The 14,493-nt window shown below is 32.0% G+C and overlaps 1 protein-coding gene and 3 long non-coding RNA genes across 5 annotated transcripts; 3 read left to right on the forward strand and 1 right to left on the reverse strand.

The window, feature by feature from the left end:
* The first annotated feature begins 56 nt into the window (after positions 1-56).
* Positions 57-5,247, forward strand: LOC9315435. Its single transcript, XM_002879322.2, has 18 exons — positions 57-284; positions 391-463; positions 822-865; positions 1,526-1,568; positions 1,726-1,920; positions 1,988-2,104; positions 2,408-2,479; positions 2,845-2,889; positions 3,000-3,079; positions 3,370-3,437; positions 3,512-3,578; positions 3,906-4,019; positions 4,227-4,300; positions 4,385-4,482; positions 4,582-4,641; positions 4,716-4,784; positions 4,869-4,922; positions 5,044-5,247. The coding sequence occupies exons 1-18, from the start codon at positions 58-60 to the stop codon at positions 5,098-5,100; spliced, it is 1,557 nt and encodes a 518-aa protein (XP_002879368.2). The 5' UTR covers position 57; the 3' UTR covers positions 5,101-5,247.
* On the reverse strand, positions 5,241-14,404 carry LOC110229177. 2 transcript variants are annotated; one of them, XR_002332641.1, is made up of 3 exons: positions 14,384-14,404; positions 10,853-10,935; positions 5,241-5,427 (listed from the first exon to the last, which is right to left on the reverse strand). It is a non-coding gene; the product is annotated as an uncharacterized LOC110229177 (long non-coding RNA). The 2 variants fall into 2 exon arrangements; XR_002332642.1 differs by lacking the exon at positions 14,384-14,404 and adding an exon at positions 13,895-14,377.
* LOC9315437 lies at positions 11,702-12,609 on the forward strand. Its single transcript, XR_002332638.1, has 3 exons — positions 11,702-11,867; positions 12,042-12,363; positions 12,460-12,609. It is a non-coding gene; the product is annotated as an uncharacterized LOC9315437 (long non-coding RNA).
* LOC110229176 lies at positions 12,664-13,358 on the forward strand. Its single transcript, XR_002332639.1, has 3 exons — positions 12,664-12,716; positions 12,792-12,833; positions 13,006-13,358. It is a non-coding gene; the product is annotated as an uncharacterized LOC110229176 (long non-coding RNA).
* Positions 14,405-14,493: the final 89 nt, after the last annotated feature.

Raw genomic sequence — 14,493 nt, forward strand, 5'->3', positions numbered from 1 at the left:
TGAGGCCCAAAAGAAAAAACTCGTTTCCTCGTATAATTAATTATAATAACCTTTCCGATGAAATCAACTCGAAACCGAAGAGCCACCATGGTTTCACCGTCAGAGATGACGGAGACGGTGACGCCACCGGCGTCGACAACCATGACAACGGAAAGCGAGCGGATAGAGAGTTCGAGGGAAGTGGATAATAAAGAGGAGGAGGAGGAGAAAATACGGCGTCAGAAGAAGCTGGAAGAAGCTCTCGAAGCCAAATCTCTTCGCCGCATTATCAGTGCTTACCTCAAGTATCTCACTTTCTCGTCAATTCTAGTTTCTTGATTTTACTTTATCTGTTTCTTTTGGGGTTCTGCATAGTTAAGACCTTTCCTCATGCTTGGAAATTTGTTACAGTTATCCGGAGGCTTCGGAAGAGGATTTGAAAAGATGGGAAAGATCATATCGGAAACTGTCTCCTTCACACAAGGTAAATTTTGTTCACCTGATTTTGAGAAATGTGGTACGATTATTAGAGACAATAGTAGCAATATTCCACTGAAAATGTATTTAGACGTGGTTTTCCATAGTTGTGTCTAGAGAAAAATTGAACTTCTTCTTGCTGTTTCAGAAGTTATTCATTTCTACAGTTTATTACTAACCGGTATTATGTTGATGGTTTAATCCTGTAGCATATTTTAGAATTTCGAAATGCTTAGGATGCATAGCAGTTAAGAGATCACCAAACGATTTCGCGTCAAGTTGTTTCTTTTGTCTAATCTTCTTTGTTTGCTTATGGTTATAATAGAACTAATAGTTTCAGTTTTGACTTTGTTTTCCTTGTTCAGGCATTGGTATCCCATTACCCTATCAAGTTTCAGAGATTAAGAAGGTGAAATCTATAATCAGTATAATATTTCACTATTATCTTCTAGTCTAGATAAATGTCAGAGTTACTTGAATGATGATATTCAGATTTTTTATTTTTCCATTATAGTTGCTTCAAGGTTTGCATATTTGCTTATTCGTTCTCACTTTGGATTATGGAAGATTCCTGATGCTGCTAAACGTTTAGTTAACTTTTTTTAACAATAATGATATGCCTTGGAGAAATTGAGGTTAGGGACAATCTAAAACGTGTAACTAGTAGATCTCTGGTGTTGGCAGTATTGCATTTTCATCCTATTAAATATCTGCGTCCTCAGAGGTGATTTTCATAACTGGGTTGCATGTATAAAGTATGATAACATATTTTAGAATTAACGTGCGAGTTGTCAACATATATATCTACTACTTTCTGAAAGTAATAACTGCTGATTGCTACTATTTACAAATGGAGTAGTTAAGTATTTGATTGCCTAAATCTTGTTAGATTTATTTTGTTCATGTGCCATTATTATGATATCCATGCTTCTTATAATTCTTCTTTCTCATGCTTGAATACTAAACTCGATAGTATGCCAGATTGAACTTGACTTATTTATATCCTGTCTGTGCTTGTCCCAGACATCTTGCACATAGTCTTTTCTGAAGTGTTAGTAAGTTGTTGCAGGTGTATATCGGCGAATTCATATTTCATATTTAATATGCTTCAGGTCAGTTGCAGACATTTCTTTTTCTAATTCCTTTACTGTTTCATTTGCTTCAACTTATTTGATTATGTGATTCTTAACTTGTAACTTGAAATGCTTGATATGCTAGAAAATCTACAGTTCATGTCATGTAAAAATCTAATTCATAATTACTTGGCAGGCTTTTGAGCCCCCTATAGACTTGAGTCAGGAACTTGATGGTTGTGAAGACTCAAATCTTGAGTGTGCTCCACATGAGAGATACACTCTAGATGAAAGGCACGACTCTTCTTGTCAGCCGGCCTTGACCAATAGTTGTACATATAAGGAAGAAAGCAAACACATTCGTGAGCCAATAACAGGAGTGTCTATCGAGGTCAGATCAAGACATTGGAACTTTATCCTTGTCATTTAGAATCTTTAATTTATTTGTATAAATGCAGGAGCTTCAAAGGAAGGAAGCTCATGATCATTCATCCAAGGATGACTCTGCAGACGCAAGAATTACTAATAAGACATGTGAATGTGATGGAGGCCAGTTAAATCATGACCATGGCAGTGTAATGCCGACTCATATACTCTTATACCTCAGTTCCGTCCAGAAAATGTGTTGACTATGTTAGCTTTGCACAGATTCTTTAGTTATTGTATCAGTTATATAAGATCTTTGGTGGGATCATATGAATATTTCTTGGTATTCTAGATCATATGAATTTTACCTGGTAGTCTATATTCAGAAAGCGTTTTACTGTCAAGCATAGGCTTTGTTGTGTATATTTTTGCATCATACTTCATTTACGACTATAAAATTGTCATAATTCATGTGATTTTTCTAATTATAATGTTCCTTTTTTCTTTCTTAGGTATCATTTTCATCCCATGATTGGTTGGATTCATCGTTACAGACACATGTTCCTCTGGTTGATGTAGATAAGGTATGCTTTTTCACATTAACTATGGCTGGTGATATTCATTTTCCTCAGTCCTAGGTCAGCATATTTGTATAAGAGCTCTTACAGTGTGAGACAAAGATCATAAGGCGTCCTAGTAGAATCTATCCTCAATCTCTATTAGTTCCATTAGGCAGTTGGTAAGTTATGGGGGTTGGTTTCCTCATATAGCTTTGCATGGGGAGGTGAATTCTGTTGAGCTTAAGTGCACCTTCTTACCTGTATGCATATGCACATGATAGAGGTGACACGCACACCAGTACAATTGCATATGTTTGTTGTGATGTTGTGTGTATTTCTCACCAATCTATACTTTAAAATGTTCATGATTTTGTTGTATTCTAACACAGGTTCGTTGTATTATAAGGAATATAGTTCGAGACTGGGCAGCAGAGGTAGCCATATTTTTGTTTGTCATTTTCTTCTGACAATGATGTACGCAGACTGTTTCTTTAACCTTATATCACAACTTAAGTTTTTAGTGGTATATTCTTTTTACTTTCAGGGTCAGAGAGAACGAGATCAATGCTACAAGCCTATCCTTGAAGAGCTTGATTCCTTGTTTCCTGATCGTTCCAAGGAGAGGTACACCGTGTTGCTCCTATTTGTTTTTGACTTTTGGGTCTCTGACCTCTCATCAATGCATTATGAGTTTGTGGAAAAAGTAGTTTTTTCTTAACTATTCAATATTCAAATCTGGTGGCTTGTTTTTTGATCCACGAAGTCCCGTTATAGAGACTTGAGTAGAGAGAGAGACAGAAAATCGGATAATGGTTTTAGCTTCTTCCTAGTATCAGACGACTAGTATTTGATTGAGCTTTTTTAGGTACCTGCTGCACTCTCTCTTCTTACAAAGTTAACTATATGACTTGCAGCACCCCTCCTGCCTGTTTAGTCCCCGGTGCTGGACTTGGACGTCTGGCCCTTGAAATTTCTTGTCTAGGTATGCAATGTGGAAGTACTTTTTTTGTATACTTGATGATACTAACGATATAACAATTCTGTATACTGGAGCAGGATTCATAAGCCAAGGAAATGAATTTTCATACTATATGATGATATGCTCAAGTTTTATTCTGAATTAGTAAGAGTTCCTTTCTTGAATAAATTATCTTATTATATTCCTTTTATTTTGCTTGTCTGTCTCAAAGAGCCTCTCTGTCCCCCTTTTCTAGGTCATCCATGTTGTTTCAGAAAATAGAAATCAATTTGTATTTTGTCCACAGTTCAGTAATTCACATCTATTATTTTCACATCAGTCAATCTCTAAATTTCAAACTTTTTTTCCAAATTGCTTTTGGAGAGTCCGCTATTTATTTTCTTCTGTGATGTATCTCTAAATGTAGTTGAGGTAGCTTCTTACTTTTGGTCCAGTTTTGAGTTTTGCTCAGCTTGTTTTTGTTTTCGTCAGTTCACAAGTCCCTGGTGAGTGGACAATATACCCCTGGATACACAGCAACTGCAATTCGCTCTCGGACAATGATCAACTACGCCCTATTGCTATTCCAGATATTCATCCTGCAAGGTATGCCTTACCGAACCACTGGAGAACTGGGCCTATGGTTTTTGGAATGTGTTGGTAGCTTTATATATAAAGACATATCTGTTTTCCTTGTAATCCATAAGGGAACTCAATCGAAAGGGGTTAAGCAACTTGTATTGGTGATTTCATGTAGCTACAATCATTTACGTCACTTTACTAAAAAGGTTTATGTAAACATTTTGTGAGCAGTGCAGGAATAACAGAAGGTTTCTCTATGTGTGGTGGTGATTTTGTTGAAGTATACAATGAATCAAGTCATGCAGGTAAGAAATGGTGGCTACTTGCTTTTGTTTTAAGCCAATACACCATTCATTTGTCTAATTGTAACCGTTAACACTGAATTTCAGGAATGTGGGATGCAGTTGTGACTTGCTTTTTCATCGACACGGCTCATAATGTCATCGAGTACATTGAAACCATATCCAAGATCCTAAAAGATGGAGGAGTAATTTCCCTGTCACTCTTTCCTTCACCGTTGGTCTTTTTTCTTTCTCCTTTGATCTTTTCTTTGCTCCTGACATATCTAAATTAATTTATCCATCAGGTTTGGATAAATTTAGGACCTCTGTTGTATCATTTTGCGGACACATATGGCCATGAAAATGTAAGCATTGGAGTTGTCCCACAATCTCGCCATAACTTTGATATGACAATAATATATCTCTTGTTTCTCCTTAGGAAATGTCGATCGAGCTAAGTTTGGAGGATGTAAAGAGGGTTGCTTCACATTATGGGTTCGTGATTGAGGTAATCTACACAAAATAAAAATGGCATTTTCCTGTAGATGATAAAACACCCTCCCACACTCAGTACTTGTCCTAACATTTGCAGAAAGAAAGAACAATTGAAACAACTTACACTACAAATCCCCGGGCTATGATGCAGGTCAGATTTCTCATGTCCCTCTGGATATGATAATCTTTAATCTCTATGCTCGATGTCAATATTCGGGTGGTTGATTTCGGATCGAATGGTGGATTAATTTGTAATGTTGTGTGTTTTGCAGAACCGGTACTATACTGCCTTCTGGACAATGAGGAAGACGTGTGCAATAGCAACTTAACCAAATTCATTCTGGACTTTTTTGTTTCTGGATTTCTTTTGTTTTTCTTCGATGAATCATCGATCCAAAACTCACTATTTGTGTTGTTGTTATACTAAGTTAATAAACGATGTTCTCGATTTATGAATAAAAAACCTTTGTACTCGACTTCTCGTTATCCATTTACCAGCCTTTAGAATTACTACTTATGATCTCTGTCTCTAACATGATCTTGAGTGACAGATCCTGCAATGGCCCTTCTGAGGGATTCATTTCCGAGGCTTAGTATAGACGAATGTATGTTTTGAAAACACTCACCAATGTTACCCTCAAATGTAGATCACTCGTCTGTTATAAAACAATACAAAACAAAAATTGTAAGAATGAGATGTTACATGGTATGAACCTGAATCTTATTATACAATCTACATATACATTTTTACAGGGGATTTTTGCAAAAAGTATTTTGGATCCGGGTTTTACCCGGGTTTAACTCTATCCGGATCTTGGATAAGGAATTTTAGGAATGATGTAATAAAAACAAACGAATATTTTGAGTATAATTGCTATAACAATTCTGTTTAATGTTTCTTTAATTACAAATAAGTTACCTATTTTAATGGTAAATAATCTTTCATATTAATGACCCTAATAAATAGCCGATTTTAATGGAAAATCGTTTTTCATATTTATGCTCATAATAAATGTCCAGATTTTAACAATATATATATATATATATATATATTTTAAAGAAAAAATGTATTTATTTTTTAACAATATATATATATATATATCTATATATACATTTTTGGAGAAGATTTGGTTCAAAATATCCTTTTACAATTTTGTATTTGTACATTTAGTCCCTACAAAAATAATCTGACAAAAATATTGTATTAAGTAAATTTTACAAAACAATAAATTAACTCACTAAACATTCCTAATTTTTCGTAACCTCGATTTGAGTTTAAAATATATAGAAATCAAATATTTAATTTTAAATGCTATTGATAATCAAAATATCAATCATATCTACTAAATATAAACTACTAAAACAATAAAATCAAAATCAAATCTAAATTAGTATTATATAAATCGAAATTAAACGATTGATTTAGTAAATATAGAAATCATATATATTTACAGAGCAAATAGTTTCCTATTTTAATGCTAGAGATTTTATTGTATTTAACATTTGTTTCCTATAAAAATTGAACAATATTAATTGAATATCAGTCTCAAATAGACAAATTGGAAATGTCACATCACTAAACGATTTTATCCTTATTTGATCAAGCATATACATAGCATATTTTTTTGTGACGCTTTAAAGATTTTCAACGATATCGAATTCTTGCTCATCAAGATTTTGAATATTCTCTAACCTAAAACCCTACTAACTATCAAAACACTATAAATACTCACTCATTTCTCCAATCTCTAAACACAAACAAAAATCTACTGGTTTCTTGGGTGGTTTACGTGATTTGTATATCTTAAATTTGTACTCTATAAGTATGGATCTAACTTTATGCTGTACATTGCTTTGGATTTTTCAAGAGAATGGATATCAGTTGCTGTTTCTGAGCGCTCGTGCCATCGTTCAGGCATATCTAACGAGAAGTTTCTTAAATAATCTGAAGCAGGTAAGAGTGATATCATTTTATGATCGATATCCCTCTGCTACTTATGGAATCATGTTTTCTTACTGGCTGCAGGACGGAAAAGCTCTACCAAATGGCCATGTGGTCATTTCACCAGATGGCCTATTTCTAGCATTGTACCGTGAAGGTTAATCTTTATACCCTTCAAGATTCATTTAATTGCAGCATCTTTACGGTTTTTCCATTCAATAGTAAATATCTTAAATATACACAAACAAAAAGACAGACCAAATTATTTATTGATTCTGTGATGAGTCAAAATTATTGGAGAAGAAAGGAAATTGCTGATGTTGACCAAATTGGTTTCTTGTGTGGTTTACGTGATTTTGTTGACTAGATCGATATAATTTGTGATTTGTGAATTTGTGAACCAACTTTAGGCGTTCACGTTCTAAAGAAAATAAATGTGCATCGGCCTATTTCAATACTAGGGTCTATATCCTTACCAAAAAATAGTTTAAAGTAGTTATAATATTTAAATTTTATAAAAAGTTTATAATATTAATAATATTTGAACTTTATAAAAATTAAAAATATATATAATATAGAAACCATTTAAAGCAAACTTTTAAACTAACTCAAATTATATATCTTTTTAAAGAAATATATATTTTTTTTGTCAACAACTTTTAATTAAAAATTCAAAATAACCATTCCTGAGGAATGTTTTTTACATATGTGATGTGATGCAGTTTGGTACGAACTTTTAAAAAAATATTAATAAAAAGAAAATTAACAAAATGATGTTTAATTTCACGGGACGGAGTTATATGGTGGGACGGGTTTGGATCGATATTAATACGGGATAGTATACTACGGGTGAAATCCTAGATAGAATTATTGAAATACAAATATGTATTTTGAGTCGATATTAAATCTTTTATGAAGTTTCAAATATTATAAATATTTGAACTTTATAAGAATTTATAAGAAGTATAAACATTATAAATATTTACAACAAATACAATTATGTAATACTAATTTTATTTTGAAGTCTTTAAACATTATAATGTTCTTGGTCAACCAGTCCGAGTCTTTAATCTTAAATACTAAACAAAACAAATACAACTTAAAATTTAATATTTTTTCAAAAACGCATCTCGATTCTTTTATAAGAAGTTTAAACATTATAAATATTTAAACTTTATACTACGGGTGAAATCCTAAAATTGACGGTTTTGGATTGATATTATTACGGGATAATATAGTACGGGTGAAATCCTAGAATTTACAATCAAATAAAATTAACAAAACAAATATAACTTAAAATTTTTAGTTATAAAATATCATTTCGCGATGTACTATACATTTAAATCAAACAAAACAACATCATATATCTATAGATCATCTTAAAAAAACATTGAATATTTATTTAATAAAAATATAGGCCCGCGGTGTACCGCGGGTTAACATCTAGTCTACTTAACATTTTTGAAGTACAAATTTGCTCTTTCGAATCGGGTCGGGTTTTTTTTAGTTTTGACCCGGAATTTTGACCCGGATTAATGACCCGCATTAACTAATTTTGGATCCAATGAAACTTTCCAAAAAATAATCCAAACAACTTAATGAAATAATATAGTATATTCCTACAGTTATTACTAAGAATACTAGGACTCCGGACCCCCGCGATGTCGCGGGAGAAAATATTTCAAAAATCATTTTAAAAATAATCAAACAAAATTAATAATAACGATAGTAAATGATTAATGTTATAACAATTTATAAAATAAACTTAAAGTTGCAATTTTTCGTGAAATAAAATAAATGTTGTAATGGTTCAACTAAACGGTTGCAACCATTTTATTAAAGGTTACGATAAAAAGATGCAACCGTAAAATATATTTACTCAGATTGCAACTTTCTCAAAACACATAACATAAAGTATATTTTTAGTTTAAAAATAAATAAATAAAATGTTGCGATATATCAAAAGTTGTAACGGTTCGTCAAGTTTGTCAAATAAACTAAAGATTACAACGGTTTGTAAAACAAAACCAAAAATTGCAATGATTGGTCAAATAAACCAAATATTTCAACGGTTCAATTAAACGATTACAAACTTATTTAAATACATTTTAGTAATTAAAAATTAAAAATATTAATTTATAAAAAGTTATACTGAGAGACGCGACGGTAGTTAATTAGATGTTATAGCAATCTTATTATTGTTTATTTTCTCGACCGACATACGCATATTGTGAATTTCTCTACCTAAGTGTTTGGTTAGAGTGAGTTGAAGCTCGATTGTCAAACAAACCATCAACTTATAATGCATTTATATTTATATTGATGAATTAATTGAGTAAAACAATTTCTTCCTTTAATATTCATGTGATGAACTGGAATCATTGCTTTTTTCCTAATAGCGGAGATTTTTTCTGGATTATTATACCATTTGAAACGGTTCATTTGATGTCTTCCACATTTAAAGCGACCAACACATATGAAAAATACAGTAGATAGCCATATTGCTTGAGGATGTCTTCTCGTATTTGGACTTTGTAATAATGTTAATGCAACATCAATATTTTGTTGTATACAACCCATATATATTGTCTTAAGGTAGAAAGCATCATTGTTATCATATGTAATTGTTAAATAAAAAAATTCACTGTATAATTCCCCCAATTCTGAGAAAAAAAATTGTTGGCATCTTCATTAAATTTTTATATTTAAAATTGATTAAAACTTTTTCATTTTCAAAATCATTCCAAAAATCTTTGGTTAAATGAAGAATTAGAAGTTTTTCTTCAATATTAAAAAAGTGTATGTTTAGAAATAATTTAGACAGTATAGAATTTGATTCCATTTGACATATAATTTCTTTTGAATTCATCGTAGAACAAATAATCGTTGTAGCAAGACAAAAAATTGGAATTTCGAAAAGAAAGACAATATATAGAATTGAAAAGGCACGATTTTACAACTATTCGATAAGTCCATTACGTAGACAAACGTGTCCGTTACAGCTTTAATGTGTGGGGCTCATTTCAATTACGTATGTCCAAATTATTTAAACCTCTATATTATTGTTTTCCCATGATATCACGTAAATATTAAATGAAAGATATAATTAAGGAGTTATACTACAAAATATATCCATATGTAAACTATGAAATAAAACCAATTTTATATGTAGTTTACTGGTTTACGTAAAAAGAAATTCAATAAAACAACATGACCGTACAAAAATAACTGTAAGAAAAACAACCATAAATATTTAAACGAAAAGTTGCAATAAAAAGACGTAACCGTTCAGATGTGCAAATGGTATTTATTGAAAACGACATAACCGTAAAAAAATAACCGATTAAAACGAAAATTACGATAAAAAGACGCAACCAAAATAACCATAAAAATAACCTATTTAAACGAAAAAGACGCAACCGTTCAGATGTGCAAATGGTATTTATTAGATTGCTATTATATATAGATTTAGTTATAACAAATATATTTACCGGATTCAATATATTTCCTATATAGATGCTAACAGATTCGTTAGATATGCTTCTCATTATTATTATGCTAACAATTGCTACATTCAATATATTTCGTATTATTATGGGTCGCAATCAATAATACATATTCTGATAATAAAACAGATTTGTTTATCACATCCAATTTAAATGCTAAATATATTCAGCAAATATCTTTTGTTTCCTAATAAAACTGAACAATATAACATCTACATTCAATAGCAACGAGAACAATTGAAAATGTTGCATAACTAAACGATTTTACTCTTATTTTCTATAGCATCTATGTAGCATATTCTACATAGATGCTAGATTTTAAAGATTTTTAAAAGCATATTTCCATTTACAGCTGAAACTAATTTTCGTAGATATCTTAATTTCATTGATTTTTGAAACTAATTTCATAAAAACCTTAATTATTATTCATTTAGTTTTCTAATTCTAGGCAATTATAATTAACTCAAAGAGATTTTGCTTGCTCACAAACATTTTACGCAAATATATCACAGCTAAACCTAATCGTATATGTCCTCTATATATATCCATTTCATTTCCAAGAGAAAACATCACTTCTAAACACGATCAAAATAATTTTCCAAACACCTTCAATTCTTTGCATCCTAAAATTACCTCTTTTTCATTTTCTATTTGTATGGTTCTTTGTGACATCAACAAAGATTTGACTGGCGATTCCGTCTCAAAAGCCTTAGAATCTGAAAGCAAAAAAGAATTCAGAGAGATACTACAGAATTAGTTTTAGTGGATGAAAGGTGGTTCAATCGATCTCTAACTAACTCTTTTACTATCATTCTTTATCTGCTATTTCTCAAAAAAAAATTGACTTCTCGGTTTTGTTTTTCTGAATTGTTTCTTCTCTATTTTGTATATTTGAATTGTCAGGTTGATAGGATTGCAACAACGTATAAACAACGCCAAACCAATGATAACTCCCTCAAGTACGTTTCACTACAAGAAATATCTACATTGATAGCATATGACGATAGCTCATTTTTCGTAACTGTTATGATAGATGAATTTTTTTTTTGATTACTATATAATAGCACTGAAACAATGCTAAGAAAAAAAATCACCAAATCAGAAGCGAAAATCACTTATTCCGCCAGTACTTAGATGAAAAATTCACCTAAGCGCTAGAAACTTCAGATCCAAAAATTTGAAGTGTTATTTTTTTGTTTGGTAGAATTTTTTTTTAAGTATTATAGTGTTTAGCCCAAAGCCAAAAAAAATTTACTATCTTTTTACGACAATACACAAAAAAAAAAAAAAAAAATCCCCCAAATCGAAACCTAGGTCTCATCGACTTCGGCTCCACTGTGAGCTCGTCGCCGGCGTCATTTCGCGTCCCTTCATTATCCTTCAGTCTACAGCTTGGTTCACGAACTCGGTCGATTCCTCTAATGGAGACAACACCAATCTTGACAAGGATCGAGACCGCGATCAGGAACGAGAACGTGACTGCGACTGGGAGAGAGATAGAGGGCCAGATCGATACTGCAATAGGGATAGAGACAGAGAGCAAGAGCGAGAGAGAGACCGTGAGCGTGGTCGTCGTGAACGTTATCGTGAACCGGATCAAAGAAATAGAGATATGGTTCAAGAGGAGGAGGCTAAGGCTAGGAAGAAGGTAAGGGTTGAGAAATTGGTTGAGAGAGAGAGGGAGAAAGAACTCATTTGATATGAAGATTTATGAGAAGATTTATTTGTTTTTTTTTGCCAGATTTGTGTTAGTTTCTCTAGCTCGATGCTTAGGTTAATTGTTGCTGTAACTTGTCTTCGTTTTATGTTCTTACTGTGATAGGAAGCTTGTTGACAAGGTTGCAGAAGCTGGATTCTATGTCGTGGTTCCTGATGTCTTCCATGGAGATCCATTGTTAGTTGTTGATTGCAAAGCTAAGAACAAGACAATGACTTATCTCTTTGTTGGATAATAAATAAACCATGGTCCACTGACATGAGCTTACACATGGCTTTATCTTTCCTGTTTTGTGTTTAATCTCAGCAAAAGTTGCGGTGGAAATGGCAAAACAGAAGCTTGTTGACGCTACTGTTTTATTACATCCTTCTAGTGTGATAAAAAGATTTAAAAAGAGTGAGAGTCATCAATCTTGCTGTAAAAGATGGTAAAACACATAGAAGCTTTCTTTTGATAAACTCGGGACTAGGTACAATAATCAGTTGTGCAGTTTCTAATTGTTGTTGTTTTGCCTTTCTTATAGGTGAATTAATCTTTTGACGCTAGAGAAATGGAGTATGTGTGGTTAGTATCTTCTGTTTGTTTGATACATGGTGAGATCACATTTGTTTTGAAATTGTTTCCTAATGGTAAGTTTGATAATATGGGTTTTGTTTGTATTGCTTCGGTTATATCTTGGCACAATTAGTTTTATGAAAATATTGATGGTGTTTTTGTTTGATTGCAAGTTGGAGTTTGTGGAAACAACGTCATGAATAACCAAGTAACAAGTGATCTCATGTATGAGTTTCTGTTTTTTTTTTTCCGTATGAATCTATAAATTATTTTATGGTTCAATAAATGTTTTGTCTTTAGTGAGGGTATTGGATAGAAAGCTTCGATTCATCTTTTGGTGAGGTAAGCTTTCACTGGATCTTAGATATTCTTAAGAAAAGCTTTCGGTGGATCTTAGATATTCTTAAAAAATTTCTGATTCTAAAAATTCTTGTGTTCTCTGTGAAGTATGTTCTTCATAAGCTATAATTCAAATTATTGGTCTCTAGTTAAGTTGTATTCTTGTTTTTCTCAGATTCAGCTGTGGTAGGTATTGGTAAGACACTTTGCTGCTCCAAATACCTTTTCTAGCTTATCTTTCCTTCTTTCCTCACGCTTTTATATGTAGTCATTATCTAGTAGAAGCATTTGAAAAACTCACTTGCTTTACTTATACAAAGACAGCCAACGACAAAGAAAAGAACCAAACTGCAGAGAATATGGAGAAGGCAGTGAAGTGTGGACATCAACCTAAGTTCTTGGAGGGAGAGAAAGAGCAAACCAATGTAATTCTTCGTTTAGTCCATCTGAATTGCAGTACTTATGATGTTGTTTAAGACCTTTTTTTAACAAATGGTGTTCAATGCTACACTATGTAACTTTTGATGATCTATGAAAAGAAACATGTTTTTAATAAATTGGTTCTGTAGCATATTATTAATTGGATTTCAAATCTATATATTTTAATTGCATATAATGTATTCCAGCATAAAAATGCGCTATAAAAAATCAAAGCATTTTAATAAAGTTATGGTAGAAAGCACCTATAATAGCACGAAAAATGAGTTATTACATAATTAAAAAAAAATATAAAGTCGTTATTATACCAAAGCGTTTAACTAATGTTATGGTAAAATACTCTACCATAACATACGGAAAAAACGCTATCGTATGTGGGGGTCTACCATAACAGGGGCATAAGACAGCGTTTATGAAAACGCTACTAATGACATATAATAGCTCTTTTCTCTAGCTAATAATGTAGATATTTTTTGTAGTGTTTTCAATCAGTAAAACGAATGGACTCATCAACCTATGTCAATCATCAAAACAAACATCAGGACCAATCTTTTTTTTTTTTGGTCAAACATCAGGACCAATCAAACTAAACACTTTATTCTAAAAGAAGCATCAAGTAAGCTTACTTGGAGAGGGCAATCACGTATACTATCTTCTTTCAAAGATTTAACCTCTTTATCAAGTTTAGCCATCAAATCAGCTTTCACAGCTACACCATCATAAAAAAAAAAAAATCCATTACATGATCTTTCTCAAACAAACAATTGAACGCAAAGTTATTTCTTAATCTACTCATATCCCTAATCATTTCTGAGCAATTAATTAACAATACTAATCAGCTAATGAAGTCACAGTCACATCAACATATCAATCCACCAAAAAAATCACAAAGAACAACTACAAAATTGAGATTTCTGATTTCCACATAGCAACCTTTTGACATTGAGACACATACTTAGTATCGAAAACCCTAAATCTGGAGATGTGATACTCAAATGTCTAATCACTGAGAAATTCGATTACCAATTGTTTCAGAAATTTCCTAATTTAGCGAGGAATTAGAAACCCTAAGATTCGAAATCATGAAACGAAAAGGGGAAAGAGTAAGAACTGACCACGCATAGCTTCGTCTTTTCTTTCTTACTTGAACTGAATAAACCGACCTAAAACGATCCTATACTATTATTTGGGGAGTACACTTTATAAGATACCCTTAACTAACCTT

The sequence above is a fragment of the Arabidopsis lyrata genome (assembly GCF_000004255.2).
Source record: "Arabidopsis lyrata subsp. lyrata unplaced genomic scaffold ARALYscaffold_4, whole genome shotgun sequence".
In the NCBI taxonomy this organism is placed as follows: domain Eukaryota; kingdom Viridiplantae; phylum Streptophyta; class Magnoliopsida; order Brassicales; family Brassicaceae; genus Arabidopsis; species Arabidopsis lyrata.